Source organism: Ambystoma mexicanum, chromosome 7q, assembly GCF_040938575.1.
Source record: "Ambystoma mexicanum isolate Mex_15411 chromosome 7q, UKY_AmexF1_1, whole genome shotgun sequence".
NCBI classification, from domain to species: Eukaryota; Metazoa; Chordata; class Amphibia; order Caudata; family Ambystomatidae; genus Ambystoma; species Ambystoma mexicanum.
This window is the reverse complement of record NC_090941.1, coordinates 155,882,460-155,908,500: the sequence shown is the minus strand read 5'-3', so window position 1 is coordinate 155,908,500 and position 26,041 is coordinate 155,882,460. Positions and strand designations below refer to the sequence as shown.

The following is a 26,041-nucleotide window of genomic DNA, read 5'->3' as shown; positions in this document are numbered from 1 at the left end:
ATTAGACTTGAATCAAGTCACCAAATGCAATAATATGTTAAGAGGTTTACAGTTGTCAATGCTGTCTTCAGACTTCCACAATGGTGTTAGTGGTCATGTAACCCTGAAATAGTTTCATACATTGGAATTGTGACAGGTTAACCAAAATCGGATTTAATGTGCCACTGCAACGAGATCAATAGACTTCCCTCCAAACGTAGGCTTTCTTCACTGTCTTTCAGTAGATTGCCTATATCCCCAAGGAGGCAATAAGATATTAACTCAGCAGAAATGCAAAGATTAGACCACTATAAACTCACAAGCCCTGAAAAGGGCATAATGGCTAAATAGTCAAAGAAATGACTGATCAAGGATCTTTAGAATACTGGTGAACAACATAGGCAACATTCATCCAAGTAAAATTGGCAAAGTTAATTTCAATATACTGATGCCTGTACCAATTGTGCATTGGCTTTGGCTAACCATTACAAGGCCTTCACCAACTTCAAAGATTGCAAATTACAGACCAATGCAAATATTGCTCTCAAAAGCTGCACTGGCTGCTTTTTGTCCAGCACACACAGGCACAGGATTTTTCATAAACAGCAGTTATCAAATCCTCCCTTACCATATATTTGGCTCCAATCCAGTTCTGGCCACCCTGGTCCTAAAAAACAATGAAACCTTCTTGGTGGGTTCCTCATGCTTCAAAGCACTTGTTATTAACAATATAGCCCAGACTAAGAAACGCACCCTATTCCTAGAATTGGTCACTTCTGGTATGGTAGACTAGCAGCCTGGGGATCTCTCACTAGCATTTAATGCAAAAATAAATCCTAAAATAGGTCATATTTTTATTTGTGGGTTTTTGTAGCACTCACACTGCCTAGCAGCTATTTCAGATCCCTGCATAGAGGTTAGGTGGGGGCAGCATAACAAGTAAGGGAAGGCCAGATCAGCGGGAGCTTGACAGGATCCAGCTGAAATGCTTTTTTATTAAAGGGAAGTTGACTTTTCAATTATTTGACAATTCTCGCCAAGACATAAGAACATTGTAAACACTTCCGAAATATAGTCCTTTGTGAAAGTAGGATCCTGCCCTATTCCCATTAAATGTTTCCACCTCCATGGACATAGTGAGTTTTTTTTATTATAAACCGACCATTGGCTCCTATCCGGTGATATGGGGCATTATGTAGGCCATGCTTACATTTGAAATGGGAAGTTTGCATGCCAAGATCTCAGCTGTAGGTGCAGATTGCAAATGCAAAGGCACTGGTTAACTTTAGGTGCTTTGCTCAGTGAGCATATTCCCCCTGTAGCATGGAAGCAGCAGTGGGAGGGATGCATGGCCGAAAATCTCCCTTAGCTGAGATGGACAGGCTTGCAGGATCTCCAGAGTTATGAGCACTGTCTACCAGCTGAAACAGGAAGATATCACCACATCCTGGCCCACAGGAGTGGGGCAAGTTCTGTTCTTATAGAGTTTCCTCCATCTCTCAATGGGTTGGTGCTTTGGTGGCGACACTGGATTGGTTATGCCAGAATGAGGTGGAACCATAGTCCCTTCAGGATTCCCTGATTTAGTAACCATTTTAGGGATATAGCGCTCAGGTCTATTCTTAACTTTGCCTATCAGCAAGTATTTCTACCACCTTGCATAGGCTTTTTAAAGCTGTGAGAGAATCCCTCACCGCTCATGGGTTGCCCACACAGGCCAAGGTTCTTAGCAAGTTTTCACTCTGTGGCTGGATTCCTTCCAGACTCTGTAGTCAGACCTTTACCAGGCTTGCTGAATTCTTCCTAGTCACGGACTCATGCCGGGGACCAAGATTATACCCCTCCGAAGACTTCTCAGCTTTCTCTCCTCTTCTTGGTCTGTCTGTCTGTCTGTCTGTCAAATCTGTCCAGTGTCCAAGATGTTGTCCTCGGTACAGAGGTTTACATTTCTCTTTGGGGCTCTGGTTTCCACTTCTAGCTTCTTCTCTCTTCCTCATGCCTCCAGGTAAGCCAACCCATCCAGCACTCCTTGCCGCTAACTGGGGAATTTTATTCTGTTTCGGATTAACCAATAATGTTTATGATTGGTAGTTCTTCAGCCTCTTTCCCTTCAGGTTTTACGACTGGCTATGCCCCATTTCCATGGAAGCTTTCCCAGATAAACCAGTAATCCCCCTTGTCCCCCAACCCACACCCAAGGTCTTAGACTGATTATTTTCATTTTCCTACCAATGTTAACTGCCTTCAAGTATTATCTTCCTGGCAATGGGTGAGGGATTAAGACCTCCATTTTCCAGGTGCATGTTCAACCATGCCGTGTGGCTCAACTCCCATCTGTTGTCTATCAAACCATGCTGTGGTTTTAATATGATAAGGGTTTGTTTTTCCAAACACGGGACAGCATTATGGTGTATAAGCCACTCGCACCAATCATCTGTGAGCGCTTTCACGGGTCTGTGTCCTGGTCCCCATAGAGCACTGTGTACATGAGCTGAGATAACAGGGTTTGCGCTAGTGACTGGGAAAGGGATTCTCTTGCCTCTCTGTCTTGGGGTCTGAGCTCTTGTAGACTCTCACTGGGGGCGATGGTAGAGCACATGAGGCCAAGTGTTAGGCAGAAACCTGTGCAGGTCCCTCTGGGACCACTGCAAAAGATTTAAGACTACAGGTATTTGGCAGTAAACCCACTTGGTAGCAGTCTGTACCACACAGATTCACTTGGTAGCTGTAGCTGAGCAGTCAGACTTCCCTCAAGAAGGGTTAGGCAGTATACAGAGTATTCACAATAGGTCAAGAGAACACAATAGAACAAATAAACGCTGACCAGGGCTTGGTGTAAAAGAGATACAATTATTTATTTAAAACCACATCTAGAAAAACACACAGGCACTAATAGTAAGCAATTCAAAAACACGGCCACTAAAAGATATACACTCCCTTAAAAGAATATTAGACAAGTCTTAAGTAAAGCCCCACTTATTTTCAGACAGCGGTGAGCGCTTAACGTAGATGGCACTCTAATAGTTCGTTTTTAAAAGGGAGAGAAAAGCAGAGAATGAGTTGAAACAGATCCCAACACTTTTACCAGAACATAACAAGAGAGGAAGGCAAAGTAAAACCGTGAAGTTAGAGTTCAATAGGCCGGATCCACTTTAAGAGGATCAAACGAAATGTGTCCAAGGTCACACGGTTGCAGTGCACAAAAGTCTTGTTACGGTTCAAAAAGGAGTTGGACCAAAGAAAGGGTCCAGTTAGAGGGTCAAGGCGGCCAGCCCAGTCCAGAAGGTTAAGGGGTTATTATTACCTTGTAGCAATCTTTAGAAAGGGAGGCCTGACAGACGCGGTACCTTAAAGTGGTGAGAAGACTCCAGCGGGGGCAGTTGTTCCTGGCAGCGGATGCAAGTCGGTGCTTCGTCCGGGGGAAGAGAGGATCTCTTCGTGGAGGAAGACAGGAGTCTGTTGCACTGCCAGGGAAGAAACCAGCCGCAGAGTTTCTCAGGTACAAGGAGCGGTCCGTTGATTCGCGGTTCAGTGGCGAGTGGCTATCCGGCCGCCGGGGTGCTTGGCACGGGCAGTTCGACCACAAACTGGTCTGGGGTGCGAAGAAGGAAGGTAAAACTGGTTGTGCCCACCAGTCAGGGGAAGAAGCCTCTCCAGCAGGGAGATCTTCTCTGTCGTCGGGAAGTGGTGAGTCGGTTCCGCAGGGCTCCACCGGTGGTGTCATGGTAGGTCGGCTCAGCTTCTCCCTCGTCGGATTCCCAGGTCCTGTGGCGACTTCTGAAGTTACAGTCCCCAAAGCCCTGCTTTTATGCAGCATACCCCCATTCACTCAGCCTAGCTGTCAATCAAACATGCTAAGTGGTGAGCCGGCTGGCTCACCACTTGGGCCAATCACACAAGAGTGCGACTTGAGTTACCAAGGTAACTCAGTCCAGGGTGCCTAAACCCCCTCCAAACCCCCTGTGGTACCCAGACAGAGTGGCACCACTTTTGGAGGCTTCTGTGGAGAAGCCCGCCAAAAAGTGAAACAAAGGGCTCGACTTGGGTTGGAGTCACAGAAGAGAACAGAAACGCCATTTTAGAATCGAGTCCTGGCAAAAAATACCAACGGGCGAATTAATATTAATTAAATAAACCGGCGGTATGTTCCAGGCTATGAGAATTAAATAATTAAAGTTGGTTGCCTCGAACAATGGGAAAATCCCATAGGATAATATTTGCGGTCGAATATAAAAAGTAGTTTCCACTGCCACCAGCCAAAACTCGATCAGGGGGGACGGAGACGTGCCCCCTCGACTAACAGACCCCGGGGCAATCGAATTGCCCCGACCAGTACGTCCACAGTATGATGGTTTGTACTGGTTTCTGTTAATAATTTGGGACTAGTAAAGCCAATGGTGACTTTACATGCCCTGGGAGACAGTAGTCAGTCCCAGGGTATGGAGCCTATGGTGGGGTGTCACTATGACACCCCTGTGTTACTGCACGGAGGGTGCTGTGTAACACACATAGTAAAAACACATGAGACCCTATGGAGTAAAGGACCCCATAGCCCATATAACACATTACCAGTCAAAGGAACACCATAAATCATGTCCAAGAGTGGGAGAAAAAGAGTCTCACTCTTGGCAGGAGGAAAAAACAAACTCCAGAAATCCAGCAAAGCTGCTGGGGGACTCACTAGGTTAGGAAATTCAGCCTAAAGAGAGAATTCTCCCTAACACCAAGTTATTGTAATAAGTGGGGGCCCCAATCTATTCATCTGTCCCAAACTATAAATGTTGTGCAGCATCCACCCCTGTTCACAGGAAGCATGATGGCTTTTGACTTGGAGGAGTTCTGGGAAATTCCATGTAAATTGCCACACAGTTGGTGGGCATCCCTGTGCCTAGAGCCAGTCTTAGTCTTGCAGGGTGACTATCCAATGTAATGGCCAGAATCTGAAAAAATGCTTTCCTTACAAAGCCAAGAGTGCCAGTTCTCCTCTTGTAAAACTCCACCGGAGCCGTTTAACACCACAGACACGCATGAGCATTCTGTCAACGGTAATATTGATGTCTCGGCTGCAATTGCAATGTACCTGGAGGAAAGGGTGAGTGGTTAAAATTGAAACTAGGGTATCCGCAATGTAGAACATGAGTTGGGAATCGAGACCTCGAATCTTCCCTATCATTATATCACACTCGAATTCGAGTCGTATCCATTCTGGTATTGCTTTTCTTTTGGGGTTAATCCGTGGTTTTTAGATGGCTGAATTTTTTCCTTCAAGGCTACCACACAGTTTGAAATGTATTTACTGCGTTGTTTTCCAAATAAACAATTCAATCTTTATTTTCGTTTTCTGGAATTTACAACTGATTAAGAGTGTAGAGTATTAGACCTCAAACTTGACTAGTCAGGGATGGCTAGTCGTCATAGGTAACTCCTATTTGTTAAAGGGGATTTTGGACATCTGTTTTGTGTATACAGAGGCTCTGTTCCACTGTTGGTGAAAAAAGAAATGATGATGACGAGCCCTTATTAGTGTCGGGGTCAAAAGAGCAATCTGATGTAGGGATCTTCCTGATCCGTATTTTTCTACTCGGGTCACATAAAAAGCCGACCGGTTTCAGTGGTATAGCAATGAGTGTCACCACTTTCTTCAGGGCTAGAGACTCGCACTTTTTGGTGTGCGGTCTGATTTCTTCTGGTAAGGTGAATCTTGAGTGTTCAGAAATAGGAGGTTGCCCCAATAGAGCTGCTTTAATTCCATCTATTTGGGTCTCAGAGTCGAGCATGATATAATTTGTGCGTACCTGGTACGGGACGAAATATGGCTCGTGTTTGATGTGTGGGAAATAGAACACTGATGATTCGACTTTAGGTACACAAGCAAATGTGTCGGGACTCGGGACAGCACAAATTATATCCTACTCGACCCTGAGACCCTAATAGATGGAATTAAAGCAGCTCTATTGGGGCAACCTCCTATTTCTGAATACTCAAGATTCACCTTACCAGAAGAAATCAGACCGCACACCAAAATGTGCGAGTCACTAGCCCTGAAGAAAGTGGGGACACTCATCGCTATACCACTGAAACCGGTCGGCTTTTTATGTGACCTGAGTAGAAAAATATGGATCAGGAAGATCCCTACATCAGATTGCTCTTTTGAACCCGACACTAATAAGGGCTCGTCATCATCATTTCTTTCTTCAGCAACAGGGGAACGGAGCCTCTGTATACACAAAACAGATCTCCAAAATCCCTTTTAACAAATAGGAGTTACCTATGACGATTAGGCATCCCTGACTAGTCAAGTTTGAGGTCTAATACTCTACACTCTTAATCAGTTGTAAATTCCAGAAAACGAAAATAAAGATTAAATTGTTTATTTGGAAAACAACGCAGTAAATACATTTCAAACTGTGTGGTAACCTTGAAGGAAAAAACTCAGACATCTAAAAACCATGGATTAATCCCAAAAGAAAAGCAATACTAAAATTGAAACAAAACAGATTCTCACCAACAATCCGGGATCTCTAAAAATGGGACGAACAGAAACACTCACCTGCTCTCCCACCCTCTTTTCATGTACCGTTCTCCTCCCAACCCACTACCCAAAATATTAGGTTAACTGTGTTCCTCAGCTAAGTGCCTGGAGGATCATATTGCTTAATCTCTTGCCAGGGTCTTTCTGAACAGCGTAAAATGTGAAACATTTTTCCTGCTGGTATTAACAATGTTCTCACTCCCTAAGATGACTGAATTTAAAGGGCCAAACTGTCCCACAAGACTGACCTAAGATAGCACGAGATGCATATTTCTACGTTGACCATAGTTTGCTAATAACTAAACTGAACTTATACAGCCCTAAATACTGCTCCACACCAATTGTGCCTACCTGCTAACAATGACTAATTACAGAATTTCTCCATTGATCGCTTTGAAGGCCACTTACCTGTCCAACTGTTTTTTGCCTCAGGACTGGAGGCTGGCTAGAACTATCTGCCTCAATTGATAAACTTCTTCAAGGACATAGTTCTGTAGATTTGTTGGTCTACTGTACCTGTTTTAAGCTGCAAACTCTGTGCTCCACATGTCTAAATAATTCCCAGTTATTCTAGAACAGTGCCAGCGCTAATGCGTGTGTGGTTCCATTGCTGCAAATAGCCGAACACGGTTCTTCGTCTCTTTCAGGTAGGTCTATGATTGAGGGGGGGGGGGGGAGCATTCTGGGCTAATGCACCGTGTAAGCAGAAACACTCAGCAAGGGCTCAAGGTGCTGTGTACTAGCAGGATGCCACCGGGCTGCAGGATGCCCAAGTGTCTTTGCAAGGCGAAAGAGAACGCGCAATTGAAGGAAGTAAAATAGTCTCTTCAAACTAACGGCTCATTGCAAGTTCCCTGAGCTCCCATCCATATACAATGGATAGTGGCTCACACAGGCTCTGCTGAACTCTGATTTCATTTAACAGATTCCCTGCTGAAAGATCCCAAAAGGGAGGAGCCAGTGGGCAGGGAACCTAGTAACTGAAAATCGGATGATGAAAGGCAGTTATAGGATGCTTGTCATCGTTCTATACTGACTGAATTAGTAAGCTCGCCAATGCCTTACTACCGTCTTGGCTTGGGAAAGGAACATCTTTCTGAATACGGCCAGTTAAGGATAAAATCAGAACAGGCCAAAGACCAAGTTATTCTCTTCCGCCCAGTCTTCACCAGAACCTAACCAAACCTAGGTTCCTACATTTCTATCCTGAATTAAAACTTTCTATGGGAGATACACCAACTCATTGTGCACAACTGCAATGCGCCTGTAAAACCGGACAAAAACTGGAGCAAGCCTAAGAAATTGAGGCGGTCAGATCCAAGGGGAGGAGAAACCAAAGAATTTTGGTTAATTAATTTCCTTTACTTAAAAAGACAAGGTGTATATATCAGCTGATGCAACATTTTTCTAGAATAGCATCTACCAATGTTATGGTTTTTAGCAAACCCTTTTATATTTGTTAAATACATTTACTTTTTAATCTAAGTCCATCACAGTACATGTCAAACCTTGACTCACTCACTCCACACAACTTCACACCATTTGCTTAACTATTGTACTGATGCATGCTAATGTTTAAAGCAAGTTTTGTGAAGTAATCATGTAGTGAAAATTATGTTTGGACTTGTCGTATGATGGACTGTGCTCACATTTGAGGAATGTAATAATAATTGTTTTTTATATAGCGCTTTAATCTAAAGCGCTTTACATGAGACATATTTACATACAATACTATTATTACCCAATCATTTATCGACCTCAGAAGGATGAAAGGGTGAGTTAGCCTTGCCGGGATTTGCAGCTGCGAAAGGTAGAACAAACACAGATCACAGCAACAAGCGTTTAACCCGCTCAGCATTTTACTTGTTAGACTGAGTGTAGTAACCATACGATTTTCATTTCTAATGTTTATAGACTTTAAGCTTCTACTTATCAGAAAGCTAACTGTAACGATTGTATTTTCAGAATGTTTTGGGTTGTCATTTTGTATGGGTATCAAGAGTATGTATTGCATATTCGTATGTTTTAAAGTGTCCAGCATTTTTTCTGTGGATACCAGAATTTTCGTTTTTTTGCTCAAGTCATAACAGCAATTGAAGGCCATTTCTGCATATTTGTGTTCCATTCTGTAGGCTTTTGTCTATTTTCTAAGCATGTTTGCTTGGAATGCATGCTTTCCACTTCTTGTTCAGGCAAAATTAGCTTTTCATTAAAAATCTTGCAGGGTTCATATAGGAAATTCGTTTTATATTAAAGAAATTGGTTTTGCATGGTAGATTATGTTTCCCACCATTAAAATAAAAGTTAAATATCTTCCATGAATAATCTTTTTGAACACTTCCTAATTTGGAACATTGCCATTTTTCAACTAGATCCTTTCATAATTAGCCAATTCGATTTTCTAGAGATTCTGTGTACTTTCCAATTCCCCAGAACTAAGTACTTGTTAAAACCTCCAAATGGGACCTGTTCAAAATATTTGCCCTGAAAGCGTGGGTTTTCTTTTTTGGGTATATGGAAATTACCCTCATTTTAGACACAAATAGATTCATCAAATTTCACCAGGTTTGGCAAGCATGCTTGGATGTTGGCACATCCATTTTTGCAAGTAAAGTGCCATACAACCTTATCCCATGGTGGTACCAAAGCAACTTTCTAAAAGGAAAACACTTTGCAAAGATCAAATAGAAGCTTGAAAATTAAAATATGAATGATTATGTATACATACAAGTGTGTGCAATTTATGAAGACTGTACATTTGAATAGTCTGATACATTGCAACTTACCTGTATTTTTTCTGCCGGTCACTGGGCCGCATGCTGGCTGATCGGTCATTTGGAAAAGCCACCAATGCATGTGTCTCAGCCTCGTTTGCTTTTTGGTGACTGTGGATATGTGTTTGCATAGAATTGAGCATGGCTACTCTTCCTGATGCGGCATAGATTGCAGTTTCCTCAGGTGGAGCACGTATAAAGTGCCCAGTTGGATTTGAAACCACTGGGGTAATACCTAAAATCACAATAACAAAACAATTGTATTTCTGAGTCAGATCAAAAGCAACAACAAGATGCAACATCTAGATGAAAACTAAGTACCAACTGGTGTGGAGAGCTGCCTGTTGTGCTTACAGATCTGTGCTCTGATTTAGCAGCAATAGTTTACTGGGAAGCAACTGTTTCAGTGCCTATAACCTTATAAAAAAACAAATAAAAATGGAGGGTTGAAATTGTATCTGTTAAAGAACACTTGGCTCTTAAGGGACAGGTTTATGCCAGCCTTGTTCAAGCCGAGAAGGGTGTGTGAGGAATCCTTAGATGTAGTCACTTCTCCCCACAGGGGAGCCGCTTCCCATTAAGACAGGGAGGTGAGGCCACTGCCCAATCATCCCCCTGAGGGTGTTACACAGAAGGAGGATCTCTTGGGGAGAGACTCCCCCCTTTGGGGACAAGGACGACCATCTAGGAAGAACGCGGTACAACAACACTCACCCTCCACCCACTTCCTTTACCTCCCTCAGTCCATGAGACCCATCTTCACATCCATACCACACACTTCCATGTATATATGTGAGGCTGAATAACCTATAGTTACTGAGACGAGAAAGAGCAGGGATGACAATGAAGATCTCCTGGACAGGTACTGAGATGAGTATGAGGTGCAGAACAATGAAGAGTCCTCCCAAGAACTGGAATTAGCATTCTAGCCATCATCGCTCATTTAACAAAAAGAGACGGGAAGGACTTACATTTTTGTCCAACCCTCCCATGAGGACCCGCGAGCGAGAGAATCATGCAGCGTGCAAAGGGTAGAATGCCGCTGACTTGGGCGCGAGCAAAGAGGCTCAGGTGTCTCTACCAGGTCCAACATGGGAAGATTAGCAGGAAAGCTGGTAGAACAGAGGTTCGGGCAAGCAAGAGTGCCTTGATCGAGCTGGCGAGAAAGGACAAGCAACCCGAGAAGAAGAAAATTCAGCAGCAGATGTGGGAACCAGAAAAGGGGCAAGAAACCCAAAGTAAAGGTCGGAAGACCACGCAAACCACTGAATGACACCGGCAGAGACCAGAAAGGTACACCAGTGGTCGGGCAAACTGGTAGGAGCTACGGAAAGAGTGCAAAAACATAAGAAACAAGGGTGTGGGACCCTTGTGCACAGAAGATCTCTACAAGTAATCTTCCTGGCAGGAGAGTGGCCCAGGTTTGCCATACCAAATATATTGAGAAAGGCCAGTGAAAGGAGGAAATTCCCCCTTGTGTTGTTAACTTTGAAATAAACCAGAGAAAGGCAAGGGGAAGGGAGACATTCCCCCTGGTGTTGTGAACTGTGAATTAAGCCTCGGAAAGGCCAGGGGAAGGGAGACATTCCCCCTGGCTGTTTGTGTGGAAAACAGTGAGAACCAAAGAACAGGAGAAGGGATTCATTCTCCTAATAGTTGAACTTGCAAAGAGGATCAAACCAGTGGTGCAGGCAAAGGGAGTCCTTCCCCCTGGAGTGAAGGAATAGTGAATTTTCCGATATAGAGTGATAAAGGATCAACGATCCATTGTTTGCAAAGTACTAAAACCAGGGGAAGGGAAGTCATTCCACCTGGTGAGGAACTTGCAGCCACAACTGTACCATCCAGTCCAGGAGGAGGGAGTCATTCTCCCGGACCAAGAACATTGGTGCAACCATTAGTTTAGTTAGAAGTGCAGTGTAAGTAACAGAAATAAGGACGTTTTGATATTCTATTCTATATATTTTTTGTATAGCGCCTCACACCCGTAGGCCTCAGTGTTCTGAATAGAAATTAATATAATATAGAATAAGTAGGGGATAGAAATAAGGATATTTTGATACAGGAAGGTGGATTCCAAGTTACAAAGACATCCTGACAGACCCATTAACACTTTAGTTGAGGCAGGGAAACTCCTCAAAGACCTAGGAAAAGATAGGTTCTCTTACGTTTTATATTGAATAAAAGTCTATAGCAATCACTATGCCACCTGTGTGTCAGTCTCCTCCTTCTGCACCCTTACATGTGATTCACAAAGCCATTGCCAGGAATAACTCTGACTTGCTCTCCTCTTTCCAAAATTATCACCCTAGTCTGATGCTTTAGCCAATCGCTACAGGGGGAGCATGGTCATTAGCAGATGAGACAAGCACTATTTTCCTGTGTTCTGTCCTTGCCCTTTCTTCCGTTGCCATATTTGGTCCCTGAATCCCCTCACCCTACACACTTTCGTCTGGGGCTTTACTGCACTCCATGCCTCATCCCATCTCCTCTCTGCCCATCACACTGCTCTACCAACACTCCCTACTCTGATCTTCCCTCTGCGGCCCTCTCAGCAAGATTCATTCTACTTTCTCCACCCCACGTCTCAGGCTGCCATCGGTCAACTGGAATGTCATCTATTTTGGCTTTTTTGCCTTCACCAGCACAGATGCCAACGGCAAATGTTGATAAGCACAGAAGGAAACTTAGTTTCCATTATTGAAAGGGAGTATACATTTGATTTCACTTATAAAGCAAACCCCCTTGTCGTTTTAGAGGCTAACAAATAATGTATTAAATAACAAGGGGGCAACAACAAAAACCCCTAACTGCCACTTGATCTATTGAATGAGGGAAAATACTCCTGGCTGCTTATGGATATGCTGGATGGATGAATGCCCTAATCCACGACCGACACAAGCTGAACACAACTAGGGTAAATAGACCTCATGATTATTGTAACTCAGAGTACTTTTTTAAAATCTTGCTGCAACCGCTATCCTCATATGGATTTTTCAGGATTCTACCACACGACGATCAAGTGCACACGTCCTTACTGCCTTTACATCCAGACCCAATCAGTTGCATACTTAATGTCCTAATTGTTTAGCCTTGAAAGAGACCCTACTGGGTCGAAACATTTGTTGGCTGTTTTTCATGTGTTTTCATTTCAAGTTACAAATACTTTTCTCATGATGTGGCTCTTTGTGCATTAATTGTTCTTTAATATGTTTTGACATTGGTGCTTGGTTGGTTGATGTCCCTCCTTGGCATTACTTAAAAAATGTGAATTACAAATGAAGCACCTCTGTAGTTAAATATGAAGAAATGGAAAAATGACAATGTCCAATTGCTTATTCAGGATATGCTGAACACAAAAGAGACAAATAACTAAAGTATTTATGAAGAATGGCTTATGCTCCATTAATACAACAGAAGTAGGAAAGCCTTTCAGATATAGGAAATCGTATGATGTTCCAAGTTGGCTTAGTGTGAGGAAGCTGAGGGCATCCGCCCACCTACTCCCCTTGGGTACTCGTCTCAGGTGGCCAGGGAAAGGCCATCGCTTTTGGATCCCGGCCCTGGGGGTGGATATGCGAGGGAGGATCACCTGGGTGAGGGACCTTGGAGAGTGGGGAGAGGATGTATTTAGGTTAGACATGGTATCCGTGTTTCCCTTGTCAAAATTCACCCTACCCTTCCCCAAACTTTGTAGGTGATCAGTCTACCCCTCTTTCATACACACCAACTGTCACACATTCATATTCCTTTAAGACTGGGATGGGGAAGAGGCAACTGGGAGTTAGCACACTTCCATTGGTGCACACCACCATGGTACCCAGACGAGGAAGATGACTGAAGCACTACTACAATGGTCAGGCAAGTCCCACTAATGAGGTTAATTGTGGTCATTCAAAGGACTTGCAGATGCAGCCAAATGAGTGGCTACAGGTGCATAAAAGGAGAAACAGATGGGAGGAAAGGAGAAACCAGCCTGGGAACGAGGACGCATCAACCTGATGGGGAGCAGGCTGGAGAGGGGCCGGTGAAAAAGGACGCTGAGCACTGCAAAAGAGAAAGACGCTGAGGCCAGAGTGGGCCACAAGATGGTTGAGAGACCTGCAGAACCCTGTGCCGTATGTCCACAATCAGAGCTGTGGGACACAGAAGACTCCAGGACGTTGCAGACTGCAACAGCAGGTTTCAGAAGAGGCGAGCGCTGCTCACCGGAGCTCCAGACAAGTGAAGAGGGAGCGATAGAAAGCTGGAGAAGAAAACAAAGGCACCAGGGGGAGCAGCCACATACCGGTGAGTGACAGAGAGGGAACACTCATGCTGGGGTGCTCCAGGGGTTGGATTTGGGCAGAGGAAGATGCCGCTCAAATGAAAACCTGTATTGAATGACCCAAGACCAAATAGAAGATTATTGAATACTGAACAAGCTGCAAAGTACTTTATGAGTTATTGAATCTCGAACAAAGGACAAGATATGCAAAGTATATGCAAAATATTGCACAAGTGAAAAGAAAGTGATGAGCAGTCATAAACACAGTGAAAAGAAAGTAATTGGCATTGATGGGCAGTGTGAAAGTATGAGCCAAGTGAAAGCCAGTAATGAGAGCTTATGAAGCAAGTGAAAAGCAACTGATAATCACTATTGGATAGTGTAAAATAAAGATGGTGGCAAGGAATAAAAAACAGTCAACTGCGTGAAAGTCATGTTGTGGCAGAGTCAAGAGACTGCCCACGAGAAATAGAATTGGAAGTGGACTAATGTCACAGGTTCAGAGAGGAAGCCTGTGTTGGCAAGGAAGTCCAAAGGAGAACAAGTGAGAATAACAGACTGCCAAGAATTATCCGTTGTGTGACCTGTAAGGCGCCTAGACCGAGTAACCCTTACTTGGAGAGAACCAAAGGAAGTCAAGACACTGAAGATGTTGTGCTTATCCAGTGTTAAATTGATTAAAGAAAGGAACAAGTCACGTGCATTGTTGAAAAGCTGGAAAGGTTACAAAGTGAATTTGGAATCATTATTGAAAGCTGAGGGGGTTGAATTGACTGAATTGGAAGCTAGACGAACTGTCTTCTTGGGGAAGGGAACCCCAAGACTTTGTGAACTGTGTTGAACTTGGGGAAGGGAGCCCAAGGCCTTTTTACACTGCGTTGAATTTAGGGAAGGGCACCCGAGGCCTTTTTATGGAACGGTGTTGAACTTAGGGAAAGGGAAGCTGAAACGCAAGCCAGAAGCTGGGAGAAGCTCAGAACTTTATTTTGAATACTGTTTATTTGTTTGCTGACATCCCTACACATTCTATATCTTTAGTTGTGAGAACAAGTATATGTTTTGGACACAGACAGACGTTTGAGTTGTAGAAGCCTGTTTCAGTTGCCTGAGCTCCCATTAGTTCCTTCACTTAACGTTAGCCTGACCAAATTAACCAAGACAGATATGTTTAATGCTACCCCCAGCCAATCTATACAGCCCAACACTAATTCCCTAGGGACAATGTCCTTCGTATCTCTACCATGTGACACACTTGCAGAAACCTTAGACTCCGTGCTAAATTAGCTAAATTGCATGAACCTCTCCGAAGGTCTCTACCCTCCACCAACCTCAAAACTAAATATCAGCAGAATAGGAAACCTAACCTGACTAAACTGTCATTGACACCAGCCGCACCCAATTCTAATGCCTGCCCAATTTCCATAACCACCCTAAGGTATCTAACACATCCACAGTGAAGCCCATCCAAGCTAAAGTGGTCATGGAAACCCCATACATCAAAGGAGCACTCCTTAATGTGAGATTGCTTGTCGCCCATGCCCTTGACATAGCTGATCTTATCACAGAAAGCAACTTTGACTTTCTCGCGATCACGGAGACATGGCTACATAATGCCGCAGGACCTTCACTTATGCTAGCCATCCCAGATGGCTAGCCGATTGACTGACAAAACCGAGAGGGCGCAAGAGGTGGCGGTATTGCCATTATTTCCAAATTGAGCCTCTCTCTCAGACTAACACCTACTCAACCATCCCAATCATCTGAAACCTTATCGGCCAAACTCCAGATAAATAATTCACAAACACTTACAATCCATCTCTTATACAGACCTCCAGGTCCTCTAGGCACCTTCGAGGAGGACCTCCATAATCTACTTACCAATAACCTTAAACCCTGTTCTCAATTACTCCTACTTGGGGACTTTAATATAGGATTCCAAGACCCTACGGACAAGAATGCCCCGGTGGTAGCCAATATGATTAACGCGCTAGGCCTGACTCAAAAAGTCAACAATCCCACTCATTTGAAGGGGAGAACACTAGACTGAATAGCAGACTACAATTGCTCCGCCACCATCTCCTCCATAATACTCTTACCCTGGACAGACCACTCACTGGTGTCCTTCAACCTGGGCACCTCTAGACCCACACCGATGGTCCCCTTACTAGTGCCACCATGCCTAACCAGAAATAAAAAGTGTATCACAAAAGAGAAAGTTATCCCAGCTATCCTACCCACTCTCAACGCTCTATCTGAAAACTCAGATCCTAGTACCCTAGTGCATGAATTCAATAACATCATGCTCTATACACTCGATAAACTGGCACCTCTTAAACTTGGATCAAGTAAACCCAAAGCTCATCTAAATAAATGGTTTACACCACAGTTAAGAGACCTACGCATATTGAAAAGAAAAAGTGAAACCACTGGATTCCAGCTTCATTGTTAAGGCAGCCAGAAGCTGGAACTCGCTGCCCCAGGAGTTGAGAGCTGACCAACCATATCCACTTTTCAGGAAAAACTTAATAAAGCATATCACTGCCACCAATCCTTAGCTCCCCATCACCCTCTCCCTGAGGACACTATCCTGCAATCAAGAAACAGTATATCTTGCTATACTCTTTCTTTATGTAAATACTGCAGCCCATGCATTTGTAACCATATAAGTTTTATATCCTAGTGCTTGCACCCTTGCTCCAGCCCCATTGTTCATATTGTATATATCCTGTAATCATGCAATATTGCTTCAGTCCTATTGTTCATATTGTATATATCCTGTCTGTAACCTGTGTATACGTAATCATGTAAGCCTTGCATTTCCTTGTCATTGCGCCCTTTTACTTACGAGTCTGGTGCGCTTAACAAATGAATAAACAAACAAACTTGGAGGCTCTGCCCTTCAAACGACAACAAAGCCAAATTAACCTCTCTCTCCACGCTATACAAAAGGGAAGTCTGCCAGGCGAAACGCAACTCGTATGACCATCGTATAGCTAAATCTAACTCCAGTATGAAAGAGCTTTTCTCCATACTAAAAGAACTTGAGTCGCCTATAGTCATACAGGATAACTGCACTAAGGACAAGTCCTGGTGCTGAGATATCCAACAGGTCTTAGCTAACAAAATCTGCACACTCCAAAATAAAATTCAGATAAAAAAGAAACCTTGAAAATTCAGGACCTAAAATCCCCCCAACTAACAATCCTCCCTCCGCACAAAACAATACTTTTTACTTTACAAAATTGTCTACCCTGGAAGTGGAAAAAATTATCCTTCCACTTAAACCTTCCAATTGTAAAGGTGACATTTGCCCTGCACAATTAATAAAGGATGCTGCCAGAGAACTATCTCCCTTTATTACTAAGCTAATCAATGCCTCCTTTGCCACAGGTTCCATTCCTGCCAACCTTAAACAGTCATGGGTACTCCCTCTCCTCAATAAGCAGACTTTAGATCCCCTCATTCCTACTAATTACCGTGCCATTACGACGGTACCGTTTCTACTCAAGATACTAAACAAAGCTGCGTACAACCAGATTCAAAAACATCTAGAATTACATAAACTCCTAGGTGAAAGACAATCTGGCTTTCACCTAGGAGTTTACCTAGGAGTCTACATGGTACTTAAACTGCCTTAATTGACTTGAAATCGCAAATTGACGATTTGAGAGATAAAGGGAGGACATTACTCCTGCTACTTCTGGACCTTTCAGCGGCCTTTGATTTAGTGGATCACAGAGTCCTCTGTAAACATTTGGACTCCGCCGCCCACTTTTCTTCGGAGGCCATCAAATGGATTGAGTCATTCCTTAGCGAAAGAACTACAAGAGTCTTCTCTCCCTCAGCAGCCGCAGACCCTATCCCCATCTCGTGTGGTGTCCCCCAAGGCTCCTGTGTCCCCAACTCTTTACAACATCTTCACCAAGCCCCTGTTCGATGATCTGGACCATCTAGGTATCACCTACACTAACTATGCAGATACACAGATTCTCCTCCCGCTTTCTGGGGATCACACTAAGGACTCGGAATTGGTGAACAAGGTTTATCTCGTCATCCAGGCATGGATGGCCACCCACAGCCTCTGCCTAAATGATAAGACTGAGTTGATACTTATGGGCACCCACTCCAACATTAAAAAACTAGGCCAGGAATTCTCCTCATTTAACATAGATGGTAACATCATTCAAGTCTCCAAGGAAGTAAAAACCCTTGGTTTTTACCTTGATTCCACATTATCATTTGATAAACAGGTAAAATCCCTGGCCTCTACCACGGCCTACACCTGTAAATTGATAAGAGCCGGCAAGCCGTTCCTCTCCAACGACAGTTGTCTAATCCTGGCCAGAGCTTTAATACTATCCAGAATTGACTACTGCAATGCATTATATTCCGGAGCAAATAAATCAATTATTCAAAGACTACAAACTCTACAAAATAAAGCTTTAAGAGCAGCACTTGGTATAAATAAAAGAACTCGCATCTCCTCCATCAGGCGCCAACATAAATGGCTGTCAACTGACAATAAAATTCAACTAAAAATGCTATCGCTGACCCACAAAGCCCTGAATAACTCCACCCCTACATATCTGATAGACAAAATTCACAGGAGGATTTCCATTAGACCAGCCAGAGCTGCAAATTCAAACTGCCTGATAACACCAAGCTACAGATTTACCACGATCGGTGGAAATAGTTTCCCAGTCAAAGCGGAAAAAACCTGGAACCTACTGCCTCATGACGAGAGGAGACCAACCTTACCTACGCTTTAGAAAAAAAGTTATTGAACACCTCATTTCCACTGACCATTAGTCGCCCTGACTTGCGCCACCCAACACTTGCTGGAATTATTTAACATCTTAGTCGCTAAACCTTACTGTTATTGTACTCTGTAACTAGCGTACTGTAACTATTTAGTGGTGCATCTGCCAAACTAGACTTAGGCTACACCAGATAAACATTACCGTGTATTTTGTATATTTTGTAATTATGTGTGAGGTCAAATGTCTAATGTATATTGTATAGTGCACATTACTTTAATTTTTAACCATGTAAGCCTTGTATCTTCTTTTCTGTTGTGCCCTGCTACCTACGGGTCTGGTGCGCATAAAAAGTGAATAAAACAAACAAACTTAATGACGCAGACTGTCTTTATTTTCTTTAGGTAGGGAAATCCATCCTTAGCATACAGTAAGTTAGGCCTTACTCCATCTTGACATTTGCAAAAAGAAACCATTTTATTTTAGAAAAGTGAATCTGTTGTACATCTTACTTCATGATGCCTTCACATTAGTCAATGTGGTTTTCTTGCTGACCTGTGTGAGAAACCCAAGGGCCTTATTACTCCCAAGACCCCTGCATCCTCTTCTCAGGTGGCCAGGGAAAGGTCATCGCTCTTGGATCCTGACCCTGGGGGTGGAGAAGCGAGGGAGGATCAACCGAGTGGAGAGTCCTTGGGGACTGGGAGTAGGGTACCCTTAGGAGAGACATGGTATCCCCATTATCCTGAATTCCTCTCTGGCTCTCAAGGCTCTTGCCACCCTCTTTCCACTGCAAGTTCATATGGGCTAATGGAGAGAGAGAGTGCAATAGCAATCTCCTTCACTCTAAAGTGCCAAAGGCCTCTGTGGGAGTGCTAGCCAAGATTTGTATTATTTTTCACACTAATGAAAACCTGATGTAATCAGGATGATACTTTCATTAAGCCAACTATACCCTCTTTGGCAAAGACCAGTTTGTGTAACTTTATTCAAAACAATCATGCAGTTCCATTCATGCAGTTCCATTCCTAACAATTTAAGTTGTTGCAAAATGCATAACTAATGCATAACTACAGGATTGCTTTCTGTAAAACATTGCATCTAAATCTCAGTGTCGACTAGATTTTGTTTTGTTTTGAGGAAGATGCATCACATTGATGAGTGAACACTTGTTGAAAATGCACATGATCATGCGGCCAGCTGCTTTTAATGGCAAATCTAGTTCTGTGCTGGTTGCATTTATCTGTGAAAATGGTGCTCAAAGCGGTTTTATACCAGTTACCCTGAAAGTGAGATGGCAACAAACTACAATACTCAACCTAGTTTGACCAGTTCTCTGCCTGCTATGGCATCTACTCTGCTTAGTTTCTTACTTTATTACATAATTAATAGTCAAAGCTAACTAGATGTTTACGCTTAAGAATGATCAATAGTTCCATGTACATCGACACATCTACTGCAATACAACGCACTGTAGTTAGCCTCCACAGCTCACTTTGCTTTATGATTATGATTGCATTATATATTAGCACCTGTGGGAGAGAGCTGGCCAAACTGTTTTCAGAGCCTTTTTATCATATCTATTTATTTGTGTCCATTCATGCAGCTAAAGGTTTTCATTTTACAGACACTCAGCCAGAGCTCGCAAAGTCCACTCATCCACTCACATAGTCAAGTAGATTTTTATGACTGGCGAGTACCATTTGCAGGGCACATTAGAAAACTTTATGTAACATTAACTTTTTTGCAGCAACGGTGAAATAAGTTTCATTGCGCATAGCTGGCAGCAGTGTACCAAACATAGTGGGTTTGTGGTGACATGCACCACTTTACAGAAAGTGCATTTACATTTTTTTTCACCCGTTGCTATGGGTTGTGCGCATTTCTTTTAGGTCGAGTAGGTATACTAAATTACCTAACTTCTAGTGGAATTTTAAAGAATTTGCAAGGCCCGATTCGTCTAACTAATATCTTTCTTCAGCGGTACACAAAAATGCTGTATTGATGCTCATTTTATGTTTTGGATGCAGATAACTTCTGGTGACATTAAAAATATTACAACAACATTGCTAATCAAATGGTTGTGTTTGCTAATGAATAACATTTTAATTATCAATCTCTGCTAATCAATTTTTGAAAAGTAATTTATGCCTCGACTTTCCAAAACTTTCCAAGGTTAAAGATATTTCCCGTTTCACCTTAGAGTTTAGATTTAGTGTGAGGGTCAGAATAGAACATTGACACATGACAGTTTTCATTTTGGACATTCTGACACTGCCAAATTCTTAGGGCGATTCCTCTTAGAGCAGAGAGGCATTTTCCCAACCCCTTTTATTTTCAATAAAAGTCTTTAACGTCATGTATCAGTTTCTCCTAATGTTTCAGGAAGAGGTTGTTGCAGTGTTAGGTCATTTGTCCTAAATATTTAAAGTTCACTCGTTTGATGGCAAAACAAATTTATTTCCTATTCAAATGCAATTGAAAATCAATTTAACAGCAAAAAAAAGCCAGATTCTTCAAGCCTGGCGTGTGAGAGGGCGAGTCAATGCGAGGGTGGTGGACCCTCAGTACTGAGGACAGTGAAGCGGTACAGTCATGCAGCAGCCTGACCGAGAGAAATTGCAAACTTTAGCAGAGGCAGTGACACAACCACAGGTGCAAGGTGGATCAGTGCCGAGTCTGCAAGGAGCCGTGAAAGAACGTGGCAAGGCAGTCGCGTGAAAGGGGTTGGACTATTCAGTCTATTAACGGCGCTGAAACTGCAGGGAGCCTGCAGCAGTGAAGAACCATCAGAGCTGCAGAAGACTACAAATGCCTACGGCACTGGAAGAGAGAAGTCATAACATCCTGAGGAAACTGGACCCCATATTGAGAGGTCCCCAGAGGTAACTGGGAATACGGGTGGTGCGACAAGGGCAGGAATCAAACATGTTGGTCCCTACTGCAGGCCGTGTTGACTGATAAGACGAAAGGAAAGACTTGGAGAAAGAGAACCAAGGAAGAGTCCTGCATAAACCTCCTTGTGGAAGTACTTAGCAGGCGAAGTAGACCAAGTCTGCACATCTCGAGAAGCAGTGACATACGGGTTGGGATCCACATGAAAAACCAGGGAGACTTGCATATTGTTTTCATCTGGCCTGGCAGGAGTGTGAACCAAATTGTCCCTAAAACAAGTGAAAGGCAGACAAGGGACCAGGGGAAGGGAGTCATTCCCCCTAGTGTTGTTGAACTGTAAAACCAAGTACAAGAAAGGCCAGGGGAAGGGAGTCATTACCCCCGGCAAAGAACTTGTAAGGCAAAACACAACCAGAACTGTGATGCCTAGTCCAGGAGAAGGGAGTCATTCTACTGGACCAATAACATCGGCACAACCTTTAGTTTAGTTATAGGTGTAAGGGACAGAAGCAGGGTTTTTGACACAGGATGGTGGACTATTGATTTACACAGACATTCTGCAACACCCTTAGTATTTAGTTGAGGCAGGGATTTTCTCTGTATTTTCCCGACTAATAAAAGTATCTTGTAATCACCATGCCGCCTCTGTGCCAGTCTCATCCTTCTGTACCCTTACAGTATCTATAAAGCGATTCAAGTATTTTCTTGAGCAATTGTAAGGCACTTATACATCAAGTAAATTGTGTTTCAAAATAGGTCAGTCCATTGTTGTACAAAATCAATTTTTCACACTGAAGTTTGGAGGTAGTCACCCTTGACGCAATCGAACATTTTCTCTAAGTATTTTGACAGAGGCCAGCCTTCAAACCACAGAATCGACCAGTTTATAATAACTTGGTGCAATTAATCAAACCTCTGCCACAGACCGGTCCCTGCGGTCCAGCTCCTATAAAACAGCAGAGTCTGGCAATCAAGTTAGCTATCATTTCACTTTTAAATGATAGCTACCTTGATTGCCAGACTCTGCTGTCTTATAGGAGCTGGACCGCACTGGATTCCCCCAACTGCAAAAATCGTGCACTGCTTGCCAAATGCTGGTCCCCACAGAACCCGTGTTGACATGTGCTGCATGTTGAAATGTGGGGCTGCTCGACCATTGCTGTAGTGATCCACTGATGATGTAGGTAGAGACTTGCTGCATGTTCCTGAGGACATGCAGCAGTAGAGCTGGTTGCACAAGTGCATGCCACAGCTGCTACCTCTAGTAGTAAAGGAGATTAACAAATGGTTGCAACTAAGGCCAGGGAAGTTTCTTTGGTGCTCAGGGTGAAGAGTAGGGTACAGTAGAGTGAGGCAGGGTGCATTGAAGAACTAAGGTTTCATGGGGGTGGAGACTACTCGCCCCCCACCAACTAGGAAACTAAGCAACACACTATTACTGCGGTGCGGGAAACCTGCAAGGCCATGAATAAAATCAGCATGTGTAAGGCAGGAGAAGCCCCTTTTTATTGTTAGCTGCTTGGGAGCAGGGTAGTCAAGGCTCCACCTTAAAAAGAAATCACAAATAGAGAAGCATTTGAGATCTGAAGTGCGTCAAGCTTTGCAATGTAAGCAATAATCAAAGTAACTAATTACATTGTACTCACCCATTGTCAAGCAGTTAATGCGCAGGAACAGTTATAGGCTATCAGCCATTATGATGACCATTATTTAGCTATCAGAAGATATACATTTCATTATTAAATGACCGTAATGAATGCATCTAGATGACATTTTCTTTGATGTCTATATAATTATATAAAAAGCCTGCAGGAAACAAGGGGGCAGGAGTTTCACTCTAGCAGGGAATGTATTTTGCACTAGGGGGCCACTGTAGCCTTGGGTCAGAGGCTACAACACCCTGCCATCAAAATCTGCATCCTGCTCCCGGAGGTCCGAAGTCTGCGGGGAACCAGGGTGCAGGATTTCACTCACGCAGGGAGGGAGTTCCGCAAGCGCTGGTGCATCACCTAACATCAACAAGTAAAGCAGCACCGAGTTGAGGTGAGGAGAAACGATAGGGGGGCAGGGGGCAACCTGAACTGTTTGAATCTGCCCGAAGTGGTCAACAAACGTTTACATCTTTACTCCACCCTACCTCCATTTGCTCACTCATCTGTTTACAGCACTTTATTATGCCAGCTACTGTAATGGAGTGTACAGCGCTCCCCCCACCAACACCACCACCACCACCACCACCGAATCCCTCCTCTATCACCACAAACGTTTCCTATGTTCAATCCTCCGAATAGGAAAATACTGTTAGATGGAAAATGCGGCCCACATTAACAGGTGCTGATTCGAAAACACAGCCCACAGTACTACCAAACTCACGGGTGAGGCCTACCAATTGATAAATTAAATAAACCATTTTCTGTGGGGCACTTGGACGTCATGGGCTGTAAAACCACTGTTTCCCATGAAGAGGACACTCCTAGCGTTGCACCAGAGGGTTTTTCCAACAGGGAAGGGCTGGATCTACTTGTGTAGACAAGGTCAAAGCAAGGATGTATGCGCCATCTACACTCACCCCTACTGCTCCAGCAGTTGGTGTCGCTGGTATTGGAGCAGAACGACATCCTTCTATACCTCATAGCCCTGAAAGAACTGTCGGCTTAAACCCAATAACACTTAACCCTCATGGTGTAACAGGCTGCCCACTTAAGACTGTAGCGCCTAGCCCCCCACCAAAAAGAATGGAGGGGGAGGGGGATCTACCATCCAAGTCTAACTTTTCCACACTAGCCCTAAGTGAGCCTAAGGCCTGCAATTATGAGGTACAGGCCCACAAAGACGAGGTGCAGACCATATGTGTTGAGGAAGGTCACAAGCCGATTGACAGCCGAGCTTGCTCAATAGCTTCCTCTCGGATACTTGCCAGCCTGACCCTCCCTCCCCCATGTAGTTCATGCTAAAGACGGCCCTCCACCTGACGGGAAGTCCGACCTAGTCCTAAGAGAATTGGCAGATATTAAGAGGGTGCTTGGGCTTTTTTTGGAGGATTGTCAGAGGTGAGGAATCATGGGCAGTCGCCAGCGTAGTCACCCCACTCTGGAGGTTAACACAGGGTCACTCAATTAGCTCCTGTGAAACTACATAGTAGCCAGCCAGCGGACCCAAATCCGTGACATTCTTTGCACGCACACTCTCCTGCTTGGAAAGGAGCTCCTCATGCAAGTTGAGCCTACCACCTTCCTAGAAACATTAACCCAGTAACCAAAGAATACCCATGGTCTGCGCAGGAGCCCAGCCAGGTGGATCTGTGCTCAAGTAATTTGCCTTGGGCGATACAGAAGCACGAGGGGCAGGGTTTACATCTTCCATATTTGTTCCCAGGAACATCTACGGCGACCAAAGATCCCAGCAACACCAAGCTCAGAGCAGCGAACACACAAGAGGTTTATATGAGGGGGGGCAGTTATTCTTGCACAGAGTCCACAAATGTGCCCGTGACCAGCATGAAACCAAGGAATCCCTGATAAACCAATGCACCCACTGGCTCCTTTCAGTATTCAAGTGCCATTCTCCCATCAGAAATGACTTCATTAGTTGCATTAGGATCCACCACAATGGAGGGTCCCTTGACACCCTCTGTATTGAACCGAGGGACTCGAGGGTGGCACACAGAATATTGAGAATGGTCAAGAGACTGTCTGCCAACATCCAGCGAGATTGAAATGAGTGCCCTCCCTTAGCCCAACATTGCTCCCTCTTACGAGCCAAGGTCTCTGCATTCCCCTCTTTCTGGAGCCAACATAGTCCGACCTGGCGAAAGATCTGGGGGACTAATATGGATAGTGGGGTGGCTACCCTTATGGTCAAATGATTGGTTTCCCTTGGAGGGATCGTTACCTGACCAGGTTTGGGGGCTTTTATCACAGCTGATCTTGTTTTTCTTAGCCTGGAAGTTTGGCTGATATTTTGAGATAATATAAGTGTATATGGGTGTTGTGTATTTATTTGTTGTACTTTGATGGCCTTACGGCCAAATAAAGTTATATTGATTAATAACATCTTTTGCTTTATAGATTTAAACATTCTAACAATCTCCACTTGACAGCCACCAGATTGGACCTTAATTTTGATCAAGCCTTTTCATCGTCACTTCTGAAACTAGTTTGTGTCTGGATCGAGAATGCCTGTAATATGTCCAAACTTTTGCTTTAACCATATATGTCAAAAACGTGCTCTATTCATGGTGATCTTGGTTACGTCATTCTCTTTCAATTCTTTCCTACAGTATATAACTTGCTTTACTTTAAGTGATTCTAGTATGTTAAGGACTCTGCACAGCTGTAATAGAAACATAGATAATATTTATTATACAAACACGTCACTCATTTCCTAAAGTCTTCATTTCTAGTCTCCTTTAATTGATCATTCCATTTACAAATTGCAGAGGTTGTAATTGCACTGAGAATGCGACATCAAACTTGACATTTAAAAGCATCTTCGGAAGATCTACTAAAATGGTAATGAGTTTACATATAGCTGTAAAAGTTCTAAAAACGATTGAAGTGTTAGAAGCAGGGAGAAACAGAACTCCCAGACAAGTTTGATTGTGCGTGTAAACGATTCCTTGTAATATCTAGTGACAAAGACAAGGTGACGCTAAAAGGTCAACACAAGACTGCCGTGGGCTACTTCACCAGTACCTTAGGTTTTCCCCAAACTATCCCCCCATCAAAATTAAGAGTCAGCCTTAGAGCTCCCTTAGAGGAGCAAATGGGAGGTCAATGATTCGCGCTCCAATTAACCAAGTGCCACAAGAGCATTTGCAGGGTTGGATAACAGCCAA

The 26,041-nt window shown here is 43.7% G+C and overlaps 1 protein-coding gene across 1 annotated transcript in view; it reads right to left on the bottom strand.

Moving 5' to 3' along the window:
- CFAP47 (cilia and flagella associated protein 47) overlaps positions 1-26,041 on the bottom strand; it is a 3,369,192-nt gene that overhangs the window by 3,039,196 nt on the left and 303,955 nt on the right. The window contains exon 10 of the mRNA XM_069639370.1: positions 9,298-9,520. Within this exon, the coding sequence (XP_069495471.1) occupies positions 9,298-9,520 (223 nt within the window). The remainder of the gene's footprint in view (positions 1-9,297; positions 9,521-26,041) is intronic.